The sequence below is a fragment of the Rhinopithecus roxellana genome, chromosome 18 (assembly GCF_007565055.1).
Source record: "Rhinopithecus roxellana isolate Shanxi Qingling chromosome 18, ASM756505v1, whole genome shotgun sequence".
NCBI lineage: Eukaryota > Metazoa > Chordata > Mammalia > Primates > Cercopithecidae > Rhinopithecus > Rhinopithecus roxellana.
Genome location: NC_044566.1, coordinates 41,171,860 through 41,187,775, shown reverse-complemented (window position 1 = coordinate 41,187,775; position 15,916 = coordinate 41,171,860). Strand labels below are relative to the sequence as shown.

Here is a 15,916-nt window from a genome sequence, read left to right as displayed (position 1 = left end):
TAACAAATATGGGCAGACTAAAATTGCATCTGTCTACATAATTGCCGATGGTTTTAAGAATATCCCCCGGCACTGGACATTTTATTCCTACTTCCTTGCTAGTTGGAAGCTAATATAAATAGCCACTGTAATACTACACAACTCCCTAAAAGGTGGCAGAAGTGAAGTACAGATACCGGGAATATAAATTCCTAATGAGGTTTTAGCTGACAGAATGTTACCATAAAGAGCATAATAGGTTAAATACTCAAAAGTATATGAAAAGTTATAGCCTTATCTTGATCCTGCAAACTGGCCTATGCTCTAGCCACTCCAAAAGTATGAAAAGAAAAGAAAGCCAGAAATAAAAACCAACTTTATCTAAAATCTTCATGTGTAGCATAGAAGAGACAGGAGGACAAAGTGTAAGTGTGTTTACATTTAGAAGGTCAAATGAGATAAGCCCCAGGTTTTCTTATAATACTAAAATCCCCAAAATATTGAAGGGAAAATAAAAAATGTTTTTAAACTCATACAACTATGTTTTCCAGTTAATTGCACTTCTTAATTACCATTTATAACCTTTATCCACCTTCATTATACAGTGATCCCTCTGTATCCATGGAGGATCGATTCTAGGCCTCCCTATGAACACCAAAATCCATGAATGCTCAAGTCGCTTGTATAAAATGGCCCAATATTTACATGTAACCTGTGTACATTCTCCCATATGCTCTAAATAATCTCTAGATTATTTATAACACTAACACAGTGTAAATACTATATGAATTAGACTGAATTATTTAGAGAATGACAAGAAAAAAAAAAGCCTGTACATATTCAATACAGACACAATCATCCATTTCTCCACCTCCAAATACTTTCAATCTGTGGTTGCTTGAATCCAGTGAATGTGGAACCCAAGGATACAGAGGGCCAATGTACTAATGATCCTGGGCTACTGAAACAATCAGAATAAGGCCCATTTGTCCAATTCTGGTCCCCTTAATTACGCTTTCCCATGTAAAAATAAATGACATTCAAATATGTTATTTTTAGTCACCAATATTAAGGTATAAAGGAGAAAAATTAAAGGTTGCAAAATATTAATGTAAAGATATCAAAAAGCTACAGAGAAGAATAAATAAGAATTCTCCAAGTATCTAGTAATTTGCAGGGAGAAAAGGTCCATAATTCCTGAAGAATGTGTATGTGGCTGTTTTCTAAGTGAATTTCTTTCAATAAACTAAAAAGGAGTAAGAATTTATTTATATGTTGGTATGCCATATACGTTTATAAACAACACAAGTGCAAAACAGATATTGTTAAAATACTGCCTATATAAACTGTGGACTCATTTAATCACCATTTCATTATATGCAATAATTTATTTACCTTGATGCTTCTTTAATGACATTTTGTAAAAATATTAGTCTTGTTTGTAAACTGCCTTGCACATGCTTCAGTAAAGTGAAGATTCTTTCATATTCTTAAAGCAAAAGAAGCAAAAAGAAAAATTAAGTGCCTTTCATTTATATTCTTATTCAATATTCTTCTTTTACAGTTTATTATAAGATATACTGAGACAAAAAAAATTCTACATAAAAATTTCACCACTCATTAGAGATTTTATATTTTAACATATATGTAAAAGTACACAGCAACAAAGATAAAACAACTAATCAAACCCTGCTTTGTAAGTAAAAGTTCCTATTAAGTTATCAAACATAAAGCTTAAAAGGATGAGTAAATAGCTTTTTGGTAGTATCACTAAAAAATAAGAACAAGTGGCCTTTACAAAACTCCATCCTTACAGTTTAAAATTCTAACAGCTAACATGGGGGTAAGTGGGAAGTGGGGGTAAAAACCAAACAGGTTAGGAGTGTTATTCCAGTTTAAAGTTTTCATATGAAACTCTGCAAGGGCTATAAACGTCTAAACTCCAAGGACTGATTTGTACCCATTTCTGGACCACCCAGGTCACTGTACTACCCCAGGGCAAGTGATGTGTTAACATCCTCTAAATGAATGCCAATAATACTGAACTTTTTCCCACGAAGTTCTTTTGTGTTCATATACCAGATAGCTTTCGTAACTTTAGTTTTTCGGCCTAAACATATCCTATAATATCACTATCACAGTTTAACTATTAAACATAGTGGTAGGCACTATGACAAGAACTTTACAGACATGAAGTCATTTAATTTTCAGTATATCGTTTGTGAGCTAGCTGCTATATTAAAATTCCATTGTTGGTCAGAAGAATATTCAAGATTATGGGTTCCTGTCATGGTAGGAACTATATGTAATTTATCTGTACAGTGTTGCTCTGCTCTTAGTCCCTGCTGCCTACCATACCTAGTACCTTGGAAATAGAAGATATTCAGTGTTGGTCAGATGAATAAAGAATCTTAACTGAGATGTTGTTCAAGACAGATCTAGAATCATATCTATTCTTTTACTAGTTACTTGACCTTTTTTTTTTTTTTGCTTTTTGAGCACATACAAGAAATCAGATCTTCGTCTCTTATTATACATACTTCTTCCTGGCTTTCGGATCTCTTTCATTATTTGTGCTTTTAATTCGGTATTGACCTCTTCATGGCTTCTGCAATGCATCAATTTCTTTCCTTTGTTGAGTGAAGATGCTGGTATGTTCTCTTCAGCACATTGTTCTTTATCTCTTGGCTCCTCATGATTCTCTAAAACTCCACCAACAGTGAGGTCATTGGTTCCTAAATGGTCATGACCAAGAGCCTCCGTATGATTGGTTGGCCGTTCCAGTAAACCGGCTGGAGAAGATGTTGAAAATTCAGTATCCATAGCATTTGGTGTAATGTCTGATGAAAGTTGGTCTGCAACATGATTTTCAACCACATCATGTATTATTGAATCATTAGTGGTCTCTGAAACTAAAAACAAAGATATGGGGAAAAAATTATGAGGTCCAGTCTCAAAGCATACAGTAAATAAAGCTACAAAAGAACATTATTACAGCAAGTCAAAACTGATTTCCTTGACTAATGCAAGTTAACAAATAATGTGATATAGTTCTTAAGCATTGCCAAAGATACAGTAGATTTCAATGTGACACATACACAGTATTTACAAAATATTTACAATTTTTGCCCTTAGAGGAAAAAATAAAGTCGATTTCAAGTAGTTTTTAGTTTTCCAGTTTATTCTATGGCAATTTTATTGAAACAAGTAGGTTGATACTTCAATGAAATATCTATGATCAAAATTATCACGGTCATCTATCTCTACCTTAGAGAGCCCTAACTCAATATGCCTTATACATCTGGTATCATTTAGAGGTAAAAGTAAATAATGGGTAGTTTTTACTTTCTACTTATACTTCTGCCTTTAAGTTCCAAATTCTGCAGGGAACATAGCACCAAACAGGTAATGTTTTACAGTATACCCTTCTGACTACAGAATCTAGTCATCATTTATTCACCACTGCAGAGCAACCTGGTGCCCACTTCAGCTCATTAGACTACTAAAATTGAAAGCTCGCAAGCCTTCCTCTTAACACCAGATTATTAGGCGTGCCCTACAGAAAGCTGCTGAATTTTAAGTTCTCTGATTGCTCACCAACCTCCAGGATACCAGCTGAATTCATCTCTACTGTCCTCATTTCCTGTCCAAACTATTAACTCAATTTACTCATATTCCCCTATACACTCATTTCCACAAATCCCTCAAATTCCTGACTCTCTCCTAAATTCGATTCCATGAATTGCAAACTCCCCTTTACTGAATATTCTCTACAACTTATGCTTTAACTGAAACCCAGCTCTCCTGTATGCAGACTGCTTTCCTTTCCAGACCAAAAGTAGAAATTGCTTTCTCTTGCACACTCTCCATAGGCATAAAAGGACATGCAGTCACTGAATCCTTCACTTCCTAGTGCTATTGCAAAATTACTCCCTTGTACTCTTGTGAGATTCAACCATGCCACTCACACTGTCTCTCCTTATCACTATCTTATGCCAACCTCCAGGCCACAAGCCTATAAGACACTGTTGTCTCTGGCACTCAGTTACAGCCTTCCTTCTGTTGTGCTGAGCCCCTATCAACTCCAGTGGGGATGGCACCAAGTTCAAGAAGGCAAAGAAGAGATCCAGAGCCAGTAAATAAGATAAGGGGTTTTGTTGGGGGCTTACATAAAGGGGAGCGAGCCCAGTGGTGGCAAGCTAGGCAGAAGAACCCCCTTACATACAGTCCAATGGCAGTGGGCTGGACAGGATAACTGCATGGCCCAGTGGCAGCAGGCTGGACAGAAAAATGGCAACTACTTGCAAAAAGTATGCAGTTTATATCGTATTTTCACTTAGAACTCTTCCCCCTAACAACCTCCACCTGGCAACCTTCATTTAACCCAAAACAAAGGGCCTCAATCCCCTGTCTGGCCTGCATTCACTTCACAATGGGCTGGGGCTCAGATGTTCCTCATAGATAGGGAATGGATCTTTGGGTTAGCCACCCTATTCCCTAGCTCAGAACTCCCAACCACATGCAGGTGTGTCTGCACGCAGGGTCAGTCTCAGGGTATGCTTCAGTTATTGCTATCAAGTGCATCTGCCATGCACATTCCACCCCTGAAGCCCTTGTCACTTCATTCTTGGTCCTTACTACTACTCGAAATGTGGTGTGTGGACAAGCAGCAGCAACACCAACAGAGTGCTTGCTAGAAATGCTCATCTGCCTCAGACTGAGTAAATGAGAATCTGTAGTTTAACTAGAACTCCCAGGTGATTCACATGCATATTCAAGTCTGAGAAGTGCTGTGGACTTCAATGTTTAAGCAGATCATCTGGTAAGAACCTGGCCTCCCCGTTCCCCAGCTTCTCTCCAAAGAACTTACATTTACACCTTCGCCTTTCACATCCAGACAAATTCCGAGATGGAGAAGTATAACCCTCATCTTCAGAGTACTCCTGCTGCTGCTGCTTAACTCAGCCAGACTCTAGCAATTCCTCTACTTTCTTTCTCCTATTAACCATATCCCTTCTAAGTAGCCAATTCTGTATCAGGCTTATATCTGATGATACATCACTTTTACTAATATCTTAATTTCTCTTGTTCTACTGTCTTCCCAGAATATCTGCCAAGCAAAATCCCATCTCTTGACTCACTCTGCTTGCCCCAGACTTGCATTTGGAATCATGAGCACTGCTGGAGAAAAAGGGTCCAGCTCTACAGAGTGGTCACAATCACCATCTCTACTTGGGTCCTGGGCACTGTCTAGCAATCTTATCACAACCTTTTCTCTCTCCCACAGAGATTGTTAAGCTCCCTCACTCTCTTCAAACCCCTGATTTCCCAATATCCCCTTCTGTCTCAGCAGTATACTTTACCTTCTACCTCACAGAGCTCAAAAGAAAAGCAAAGTCATGATTAAAGGACTTCCTTTACCTCCCTCTTAACTAAATTACACCCTCATCACGCTTCCCCCCACATTCTGCTTCAACTGAGGGAGCATTCTTTCTTCTGTGCTCTAGACCTTTCCCTCTTGCGTTCCCAGTAATTTTGTGCTGAGTATGCCTTTTCTCATTTTCATTTTCAACTTCTCCCTATTTACTGGTTCCATCACCAGCACTGAAACATGCTCAAGCGTCTCTGATCTTAAATACAAAGAAAAATCACCATTTTCAAAACCCTGTGAACTCTTCCAGGTACCATGCTCTTTTCCCATCTTCCTTTTACAACTAAACTTAACTAGCTGTTTATACTCATACTGATTGTTTCCATTTTCTCACCTCTCACTCCTCCCATAACCCCTTATTAGGCTCTGCCCCTTTACTCCACAGAAATTGCTCTTGCTAAGATCACCAAAGACCACAGAATTTTTCCATTTCTCTTGATTGAACTGTTTTTGTTGTTGTTATTGTTTGGTTTGTTTTTTAAGTATTTGGGACAACTACCCACTCAATTATCTTGCCCTTTAGCTTCCATGACATTACATTCTTCCCTATTTTCTCCTATCTCCAAAATTCTTCCTTCTCAATCTCCTTTTCTGCTTTCTTATCTTAACTTTGGCACTTTCGAGGTTCTGTTCTGAGCTTTTTTTCTTGTTTGCCTTGGTGAGATTTTATTCAGTGCAATGGGCAGTAATCTGCCTCTCATACTACCCCTCTAGCCCAATCCTCTTCTCCTGAGTCCCAAACTCAATATTCATCTTCTAACTTAGGATCTCCACTTGATGACCTAATATGCACTTCTAAACTAAACTCATTTATTATTTATTCTTCCACCCACCCAGTGTCTCTCAAGACAGATGCCTGACTCCTCCCACCCTGCTCTGGTCCCAACATCCAACCAGTAACCAAGTCCTTTAGTGATGTCTCCCAAGTATTTCTCAAATACATATTCTTCTTCAAACCCCACTGTCAGGTCACCAGCATCTGTTCCCCGGGTTTCCTAACTGATTCCTGTGCATGCACAATTATTTAATAATATCAAATATACAGTCCATGTCCATACTCTCCAACATGTTTTCTGTTTGTGGAAAAGTTTGATTTTGTTTGATTCTGAGTACAGTTAAGGCCTATACATTGCAAAAACTGGCTTATATATCTCTTAAACTACATTTGCATCCGTAAAATCCTGCTGTACCTCTTTTACTGTGTATTTTTCTGGAAAAAACCCAACAGATTCTTTGTCCTACAGAGTTTTCTACAATCTGGATTTTACTAACTGTATCCCACATGTTTCTCTGTCCCCTGTATTTCCTATAAATTGGTTTGATTACATTGATGTTCAACTTGGTTTTTGGGTCTTTTTTGGTAAGACAACTTCAAAGGCAGTATTGGATACTTCCATCAGCAGTCATAAAAGATTTTGTTTCTCTTCAGTTAATATGCTGTAAGTATGACCACTATCTATAAGTGATAAGTCCATTAATTCATTAGGGTTTCCCTACATTCATTCTTGCTCCTCTCTGATAATATTCCACACACATTACAGTCAACCTGATCTTCATAAAATGCTAATCAGATTAGGTCACCTTCACTTTAAAACCTTTCAGTGGATTCTCACTGTCCTTAGAATACAGTTGAAAACAGCTTCCAAGGCCTTCCATCATCTGGCTTCTGTCTTTCAGTTCTCACCTTACCTCATGCCCAACACCCTTGCTATACTGGAATTCTTTAAATTCCCTTAATGTCTTTCTCTTTATGCCTCTGCACATACTATTGCTCTAGTATAAGCAAATGCACAGCTTTTGGCTTCAGCATTAACTTCCTCAGTAAAGTGCCTTGACTTCATTGACTTAAATCCTCTTGCCAAATGCTTCCACAATATACTTGACATCTTTTCTGTAACATTCAACATACTTCTAGTATCTGTTCAATGACTGATCTTCCTTGCTGATTATAAATGAGGGCAGAGATCACTCCTGTCTTCAGTGGTATACCTCAAAGCACAGCATTATCCAAAATAGCATACATATTTAATAATTAGTTGACTTCAACTGAAATTGAAAACCACTTTCTGTGGATAGTGATAATGCTCCTTTCAAAAGTATTATTTTGAAAGATTTGCAAATGATATGTTAGAGCATTATAGCTAATAAAGCATCATAAATATAAGAAATGTTCAAATGTTCATTAAGACATACAAAAATGATCATATGCTCATTTAAACAAATATCTTCTCTACACATTCATTCACTCATTGTACTACTAATCAATTTCCTTCTACAATCTATAACAAAAATCTCTTCCTTGAAAAGGAACCAAAAGGCAGCAAATAATGTTTAAGAAAAAAACAATTCTTACTTTTATGAAGAGGAAGAGGTTTAATAAGATCTGGCTGTGCTTGAGTTGTAGGTGCAGGTGGTCCTTTTCCCCCGATATGATTGTTTACAACAGGATTCTGCTGTCTGCCTCTTAGTAGTGGAGACATACACCGACGTCTTTTAGGGATCCCTTGCATATTTGGTTCTCCAGGTCGTTTATGTTTATTTTGAGGTCCAGCCACAAATTCATCTGCTTCATCTATCATCATACCCTTTAGCAAAAAAGAATACAATTTTCTTGAATTTACAAACAATGTTTAAATGGCACAACCAGTGTCAATTCCAATGAAAGTAACTATATTCTAATTATGTTGACATTTATTAGATGCTCTACCAGGAAAATAGCTTCAGCTTACTTTAGTTAAATTAAGAACTATAAAACTGACAATGTCTACCACAAACAAATTACATAATAGAACATTTCAAAATTACCTTCTTATCCAGCTTGAAGGGGTTGCCAAATGTATGCAACCTTCGCGGCTGATCAGGATCAAGTTCTCTTAGTGGAGAAGGTACTTGCTTGAGGTATTCCTGGTAGTTCCCCATTTGTGCTATAGGAACACTGTGCACTTGATCTTTCAAAAAGAACACAACAGCAACAAAAGTTAACCTCACTAAGACTATACTCCAATTAGTTCTTAAATAATGTTTCCTTATATATGAATGCTACCTAGTGTTATTCTAGACAGTCTTCTTTACCAACATATTCTAAATTCATTTGGTGCAATTATAACCACTGCGACAAAATATTTTAAAATAAAATTTAAAACACTGATTTCATCATCTAAACAAAACAAAAATTGCCATTAATTTCAGTACAGAGAAAGTATGTGTGGCCGGGCCCAGTGGCTCATGCCTGTAATCCAAGCACTTCGGGAGGCTGAGGCAGGCGGATCACTTGAGGTCAGGAGTTTGAGACCACCAGCCTGGCCAACATGGCAAAACCCTATCTCTCCTAAAAATTCAAAAATTAGCAGGGCATGGTGGCACGTGCCTGTAATCCAAGCACTTCGGGAGGCTGAGGCAGGCGGATCACTTGAGGTCAGGAGTTTGAGACCACCAGCCTGGCCAACATGGCAAAACCCTATCTCTCCTAAAAATTCAAAAATTAGCAGGGCATGGTGGCACGTGCCTGTAATCCCAGTTATTAGGGAGGCTAAGGAGGAGAATCGCTTGAACCCAGGAGGCTGAGGTTGCAGTGAGCCGAGATCACACCACTGCACTCCAGCCTGGGCGACAGAGCAAGGCTCTGACTCAAAAAAAAAAAAAAAAAAAAAAAAAAGTATGTGTGATCTTACCGTGAAAGGTATATCTCTTCTCTTCTACGCTATTCCAAATAAGCAGAATTTTATTATAGTAGAATTTGTAGAAAACGGAAGTACAGTTTGGAAAAGAGAAGCCACATAGCTAACCCTTTTTATATAAAATTATTGTTAGAACGCTTAAATCAGAGGTGGCAAAGGTTTAAAGTCTCATCTGACTTGATTTATAGTAGGTGCCATGGATAAAGGTGAAGGAAGTATCAAAACATGTCATGAAACTGGCCATCCAGAGTTAAACCATCAGATACTGGTATATCTCAAGAAAATGACTGAGATAAGAAAAATCACTTATTTTAAGTATACAGTTTGATAAGTGGTGCGGGCGTGTGTGTGTGCATGCACGCATAAATGCATGAGAAAAGCTATAAAAGGAAACTAAACTGTTAAGAAAGGTTGTTACCTCTAGGGAAGAGAATTTGGGGCAACAGTGATGGTAGGAAGAAAGGTAGAGAATCAGGGATGATTCACCTTTTACTTCATTTGAACTTACAATAAGAATGTTATACTACTATAATAATTCTTTGAAATTTACATCACCATGCTATGCTTTTTCAGACTATAAAGAAAAAAAAACATTAAAAATACCAGTATTAAACTATGATCTAACCTTCATCCTGTCCTTTAAGAAATCTGCGAGTGCTCTTCAAAAGATTAGATCTCATTCTTGTTAAGTGATCCAAAAGATTTCGTCTTGGTATGTCATAAGCATTTCTAAATGTCTGTGGCTTCAAATCCTATTAAACAACATTCAAGGACAAATTTATTGTCAAACACAGAATTAAAAGAGACTAAAATCTCTAACCTGAAGCATAGGTTTGAAAATAAGATATATAAACTAGTTAGCTTAAAAAAATGAAATAAAGACATATAATCTTAATGTACTGGTTCAGGGCCAAAAGATGAATATTTGGTAGTGAGATCAACCAAACAATCTCAATTCACCATCTAACTCTAAAGATTTTATTATATATTCTGGATAAAAGAAGTAAACTCAAGTAAAAACCAATTTCCAAATTTTAAAAACCGAAGTTTTTTAAAAAAACAGCTTTGATGTGTGATTTATGTACCATAAAATCACCTATTTTAAGTATGTAGTTTGATGTGTATTAGTAAATTCGTAGTTGTGAAACCATCATCATAATCCATTTCTACCATCCCCAAAAGTTCCTTGTACCCACTTGCAGTCAATCACTATTCCTTATCCCCAGGCAACCACATGATTTGCTTTCTTTCTATGTTCCATTTTGTAAATGGAATTTTGCAGTGTCCAATCTTTTGTACTTGGCTTCTTTCAATTAGCATGATGTTTTTGAGATTCATTGACATTATTCGTGTATCAGTAGTTTGTTCCTTTTTATTCCAAGTAGTCTATTATATGGACACACCACATCTTCTTTATCTATTCACTAGTTGATGGGCACTTGGACTGTTTCAAGTTTTTGGCTATTATGAAAAATGCTGCTATGAATTGGCATACTAAGCCTACAAGTAGATGATTGATTGTACAGCAAATTTATGTTTACCTTCTTAAGGAAATATCAACTATTTTCTATCAGTAATGTTAGGAGGGTTGCTCCACATTCTCATCAATACCTGTATTTTTTGTCTTTTAAATTTTAGTCATTCTAGAAGTTATGAAGTAGTATCTCATTATGGTTTTAATTTGCATTTCCCTAATGGCTGATAAGGCTGAGCATTACTTCATGTTCTTATTTGTATTTGCATATTTTCTTTGGTGAAATGTCTGTTCAAGTATTTTGCCCATGTTTGTCTTTTTGAGTTATGAGTTCTTTATATATTTTGATACAAGTCCTTTATGTGATATGTGCTTTTCTCCCAAGCTGTAGCTTGCCTCTTCATTTTTCATTTTCTTTTAAAGAGCAAAGTTTTTTTATTTTAATGAAATTCAATTTATCAACATTTTTGGTATGTGCTTTTAGAAATCTTTGCTAAGTCAACATCATGAAGATTTTTTCTTGTGTTTTCTTCTAGATGTTTATAGTTTTAGTTCTTACATTTAAGATCATGACCAGTTCAAATAATATGAGGTAATGGTCAAATTCATTATTTTGCATATGGATATCCAATTGTTCCATTTGTTTAAAAGACTGTCTTCTTATCCACTAACTTATTTTTCTATCTTTGTTAAGAATTTACTGTGTGTGTGAGGGCCTACATCTAGACTCAATTCTGTTCCACTAATCTCTATGTTTATCCTTATGATAGCACCACAATGCATGGATCACTGTAGTAAGTTTTACAGTAAGTTTTAAAATCAGATGATATAAGTCTTCCAACTTTACTCTTCTAAAATTGTTTTAGCTATTCTAGGAGCTTTACATTTCCATATAAATTTTAGAATCAGCTTGCCTATTTCTACAAAAAGGCTGCTGGGATAAAGATATCTGTAACCATGAGTACTCACAAAACATTTTTGGATCATGGTGTGGGCCTAATAGGGTCATCAGTTTAAGTACAAAACTATAGTGAATTCTACCATCCACTATTGCAACTTAAAGCAATTTCTAAACCTCTGTTTTCTCATCTATAAAATAAACAAGTTAGTTTACTCTTCATCAATCTATCCATTCATTCACACACCATGTACATTGTTTTAATTCTAGTGGTGACAGTATAATGATCATTATTCTGCAAGGATACAGAAGTACTCTTTAAAGTCTGGATAAAATGAATGTCCGAATTAGCAAAAAATGTGATTTATCCAGTAACAGAACGGAACAGAACTAGAGTAGTACTAAATTCATATGATTATTACCTTATTCAGCAAAGCAACCTGGAATCCAGTGTATTCCTTCATATTAAGGTCTAGCAGTCTGTGAGGGACATCCTCTGAAATTCCCTGGAGGAGTTGTTGAAAATCTTTCCTATACGCCATTGATAAACCATGTGATCGACTCCGGACTTTTATTCCAGTTTCCTGTACTACTTTTTTGCCTACAGATCCAATGACTCGATCAGATTCTATTTTGGCCTAAAATAAAAATAAGAATTATCTTGATAAAATCTAAATTAATAAATCAGATACTAATGGTTATGATCTTCTATAAATTAAATATATATTTTTTAAGTATGTAAGAAGTTAAAAACTCAAGTAGCATAGTTTATGTCAAGTATTGGGTAAACTAAACATAGTTTAAACAACAACGTCTTATGATTTTAAATCATTACAACTCTTAAACTTTTGGAACAGGACAAACACACTTTCAACTTAATTTTATTAACACCCATTATACTTAAGCCATGAAATGTAAATGCACACTAAATGAAATGTGTATTTCCAATTCAGGGGTGATAGAAGATTATTTTTTTAAAATCATCATTACATAAGACATTTTTATTAGCACATCAATATGGCAAATAATTATGCAGTTCTTCCCCGGAAAGCAAGAAGCAATGTTTTGACTCCTCCCAAACTGCCTTTTGATTTGTAGTTAAGGTAGCGAGTCAGAAGTACTGGAAAAATAAACTATTTCATAGGACATTAACAATTTCAGTCAGTTAAACTATATACTGCTTGACTACTATAGCATTTATTAATGTGGTTTATGGCCAGAATGACAAAATTCAGTGTTTTGTACAAACATTTCAAAGAAACTCCCATTCTGAAAGAAAAATCTGCAGGTTTCAAAACATAAAGAAGTTTTTTTTTCTCTTTTAAGGAAAAATGACTTTCTAATCTAAATTTCTCAAAAGATAAATAATGTTCACATATAGGAAGTCTAGGACCACACTCACGAAGCCATTTTCATAAATTAGGAATTACTATACCATTTTCTTTTTTCTTTTTTTTTTGAGATAGAGTCTCGCTCTGTCGCCCAGGCTGGAGTGCAGTGGCACAATCTTGGCTCACTGCAAGCTCCACCTCCTGGGTTCACGCCATTCTTCTGCCTCAGCCTCCTGAGTAGCTGGGACTACAGGCGCCCGCCACCACGCTCGGCTAATTTTTTGGATTTTTAGTAGAGACGGAGGTTTCACCGTGTTAGGATGGTCTCGATCTCCTGACTTCATGATCCGCCTGCCCTGGCCTCCCAAAGTGCTGGGATTACAGGTGTGAGTCACCATGCCCAGCCTATTATACAATTTTCAAATTAACATTTCAAACCATAGCACACCATGGGCGTGAGACAGAATTATGTAATATATGGCTCTAAAATGTAATATAGTAATATAATGGAATTCCATTAGAACCATCAAGAACCAGCTTTAACCTGTTTAACTATCTTAGTCCAAACCATTCAAAATACTTAATGGCTCACTCTATTTCTTGATATTACCTGTTGACTCAGTTTTTTGAGGTATGAAATGACACTGTAACTAAGTCCATATTCCATACTGTCTGCTATTAGGTTAGGTGCTCCCATCATCCTAACAGCTTTCTTCAAGGGCTATGGGAAAAAAGAAAACATCATTCAATATTAAGCTTATTAAAAACTTATGGTTCCATGTATAGTCTGTCTTAAAATTTTCTCCAAAAAATTATTTCCCCTTCTTCTCCTCAATAAGGAAGTAACACAATCATATTTATGTTTCAGTAAAATGTTTGTCAGTGGGATGAAAGGCCATCTGAAGTAGTTAAAAAGGATTTAGAGGCCACAATAACTCCCCAAGACAAGAAGGATAAAATACTGGACTTCCTTGGTACCACTGGGAGATACTAGGAGATACTGGAAGAAATGGACAGAAGACACATTATAGAGGTAGCTCTGGGTAGTAAGTGAAAAACACTCAAGGAAAATGCAAGATTTCTACTTTGAGTAATTAGCTGCTCAACCACTCACTAGTTACATGATTCTAGATTAGATTATAAATAAGCTCTCTGTGGCTTAGTTTCTCATTTGTAAAATGAGGAAAATAACAATACCTACCCCTTACAGGGTTGTCATGGGATTAAATGAGTTAATACACATAAAGCATTTTATAAAACCATTGGGTACAAAGTATTAATCATTACTATTAGTATAATATGCTGAGCTGAAAAAAACAAGCTCTGAAGGAAACATAAGCAGGAGGAAAAAAAATCTAATATTTATTATGGATGTGGTAACTGAAAGTTAAAAAACTTTTCAATTGCAAGGAGAGACTGAGAACTACTTTGCATGACAAAAAATATCACTACCAAGAGTGTCTAGCATATGTGAATGGGATAGAGCCAGAAAAAGGATGATAACCATTGACACATTAGAGTGTATAAGCACTGGTGTCAAAATGAAATCAAATCCCAGCCCTGATATTTAACACCTATCTGGCTTGGCTAAATCCTCAGGGTTGCTATGAAACATAAATGAGTCAATATATGTAACAGTTCCTATTCAAAGTGTTTGTTCTTTTTTGCCCTTCTACTTGCCAGGCACTGTGTGCTAGACACATTCAATACAACTTATCTCTTAGAACTATAAAATGTCATGATTTTCAAAGCTCAAGAAATTAATCTCCTAATTATATTAGGGATGATTTAGAAAGATTATTTATAGCCAAATGCTATAATATTCCTGCATCAAAAACAGAAGTAATACAGTAAGTGATTTTAAGTACTTTTGTTAAAAAGTTACCTTTCACAAACTAAATCACGTATTTAATAAAATGTATGTTATTGGTTTTACCTACTATGATACACTAGTGTTGAAGTAATGAACTCCTCTAAAGCATATGGTTCTATGAGAATATACACTTATCCACCTTACAAGGTGTTTCCAGAGATTTGGGAAATAATACAACAAAAACTATTGTGCACCCTTAAAAAGAAATATAGTAGGCCCTACATATCTGTGGATTCCGTATTCTGTGAATTCAACCAACCACAGACTGAAAACGTTAGGGAAAAAAAAAAAAAATGGATCGTTGCATCTGTACTGAACATATACAGACTCTTTTTTCCTTGACATTATTCCTTAATCAATACAGTATAATAAGTACATACATATTAAGTAACCTAGAAATGGTTTAAAGTATACAAGAGAATGTGTGTAGGTTATATGCAAATACTATGCCATTTTATATGAGGGACTTGAGCATCTGTGACTTTTGGTGTCCATAGGTGATCCTGGAGCCAATCCTTCACAGATACTGAGAGACAACTATAATCATAAAACTGTAATTTAAAAAGGTAGTACAACACTTGAGGTTAAAAGCCTAAATCTAAGCCAGACTGAATTTCAGGCCCCTCATCCCCTCACATATTAGCTATGTAGCCTTGTGCAAATTATTTAATTTTTAATGCTTTAGTTTCCTCATCTGTGTAACAGAACCAATAATCATTTCTACCTCATAGGGTAACTGTATAAATTAATGATGTTGCTTAGGACAATACCTGGCCTGAGTAAGCAGTACATAAATGTTCTCGTGATCATGATCATCATCACTACTCTGCAAATCACTGAAACCTCTCTTTACCTTTACATCTATAGTGGTCATTTGTATACTCAATTTTCATGTCATTTAATCTACAAAAGCAATAAATAAAAGTTTACAATACCCACAATAAACCATAAGCATAATATAATTAACAAGTTCTTTTTTTTTTTTTTTTTGGAGATGGAGTTTCGCTCTTGTTGCCCAGGCTGGAGTGCAGTGGCACGATCTTGGCTCATTGCAACCTCTGCCTTCCGGTTTCAAGCGATTCTCCTGCCTCAGCCTCCCGAGTAGCTGGGATTACAGGCGCCCGCCACCACGCCCAGCTAATTTTTGTATTTTTAGTAGAGACGGGTTTCACCATGTTAGCCAGGCTGGTCTTGATCTCCTGACCTCAAGATCCGCCCGCCTCGGCCTCCCAAAGTGCTGAGATTACAGGCGT

The 15,916-nt window shown here is 36.1% G+C and overlaps 1 protein-coding gene across 6 annotated transcripts in view; it reads right to left on the bottom strand.

Moving 5' to 3' along the window:
* Positions 1–15,916, bottom strand: part of INTS6 (integrator complex subunit 6) — a 120,472-nt gene that overhangs the window by 32,222 nt on the left and 72,334 nt on the right. For all 6 annotated transcript variants that reach the window (XR_004054651.1, XR_004054650.1, XM_030921981.1 and 3 more), the window contains 7 exons: positions 13,401–13,511; positions 11,882–12,097; positions 9,713–9,839; positions 8,216–8,358; positions 7,764–7,995; positions 2,520–2,891; positions 1,375–1,468 (listed from right to left, as the gene is read on the bottom strand). Coding sequence is in view for 4 of the 6 variants with exons in the window: in XM_030921981.1 (XP_030777841.1) it covers positions 1,375–1,468; positions 2,520–2,891; positions 7,764–7,995; positions 8,216–8,358; positions 9,713–9,839; positions 11,882–12,097; positions 13,401–13,511 (1,295 nt within the window). In the remaining 2 variants the exon portion in view is untranslated. The remainder of the gene's footprint in view (positions 1–1,374; positions 1,469–2,519; positions 2,892–7,763; positions 7,996–8,215; positions 8,359–9,712; positions 9,840–11,881; positions 12,098–13,400; positions 13,512–15,916) is intronic.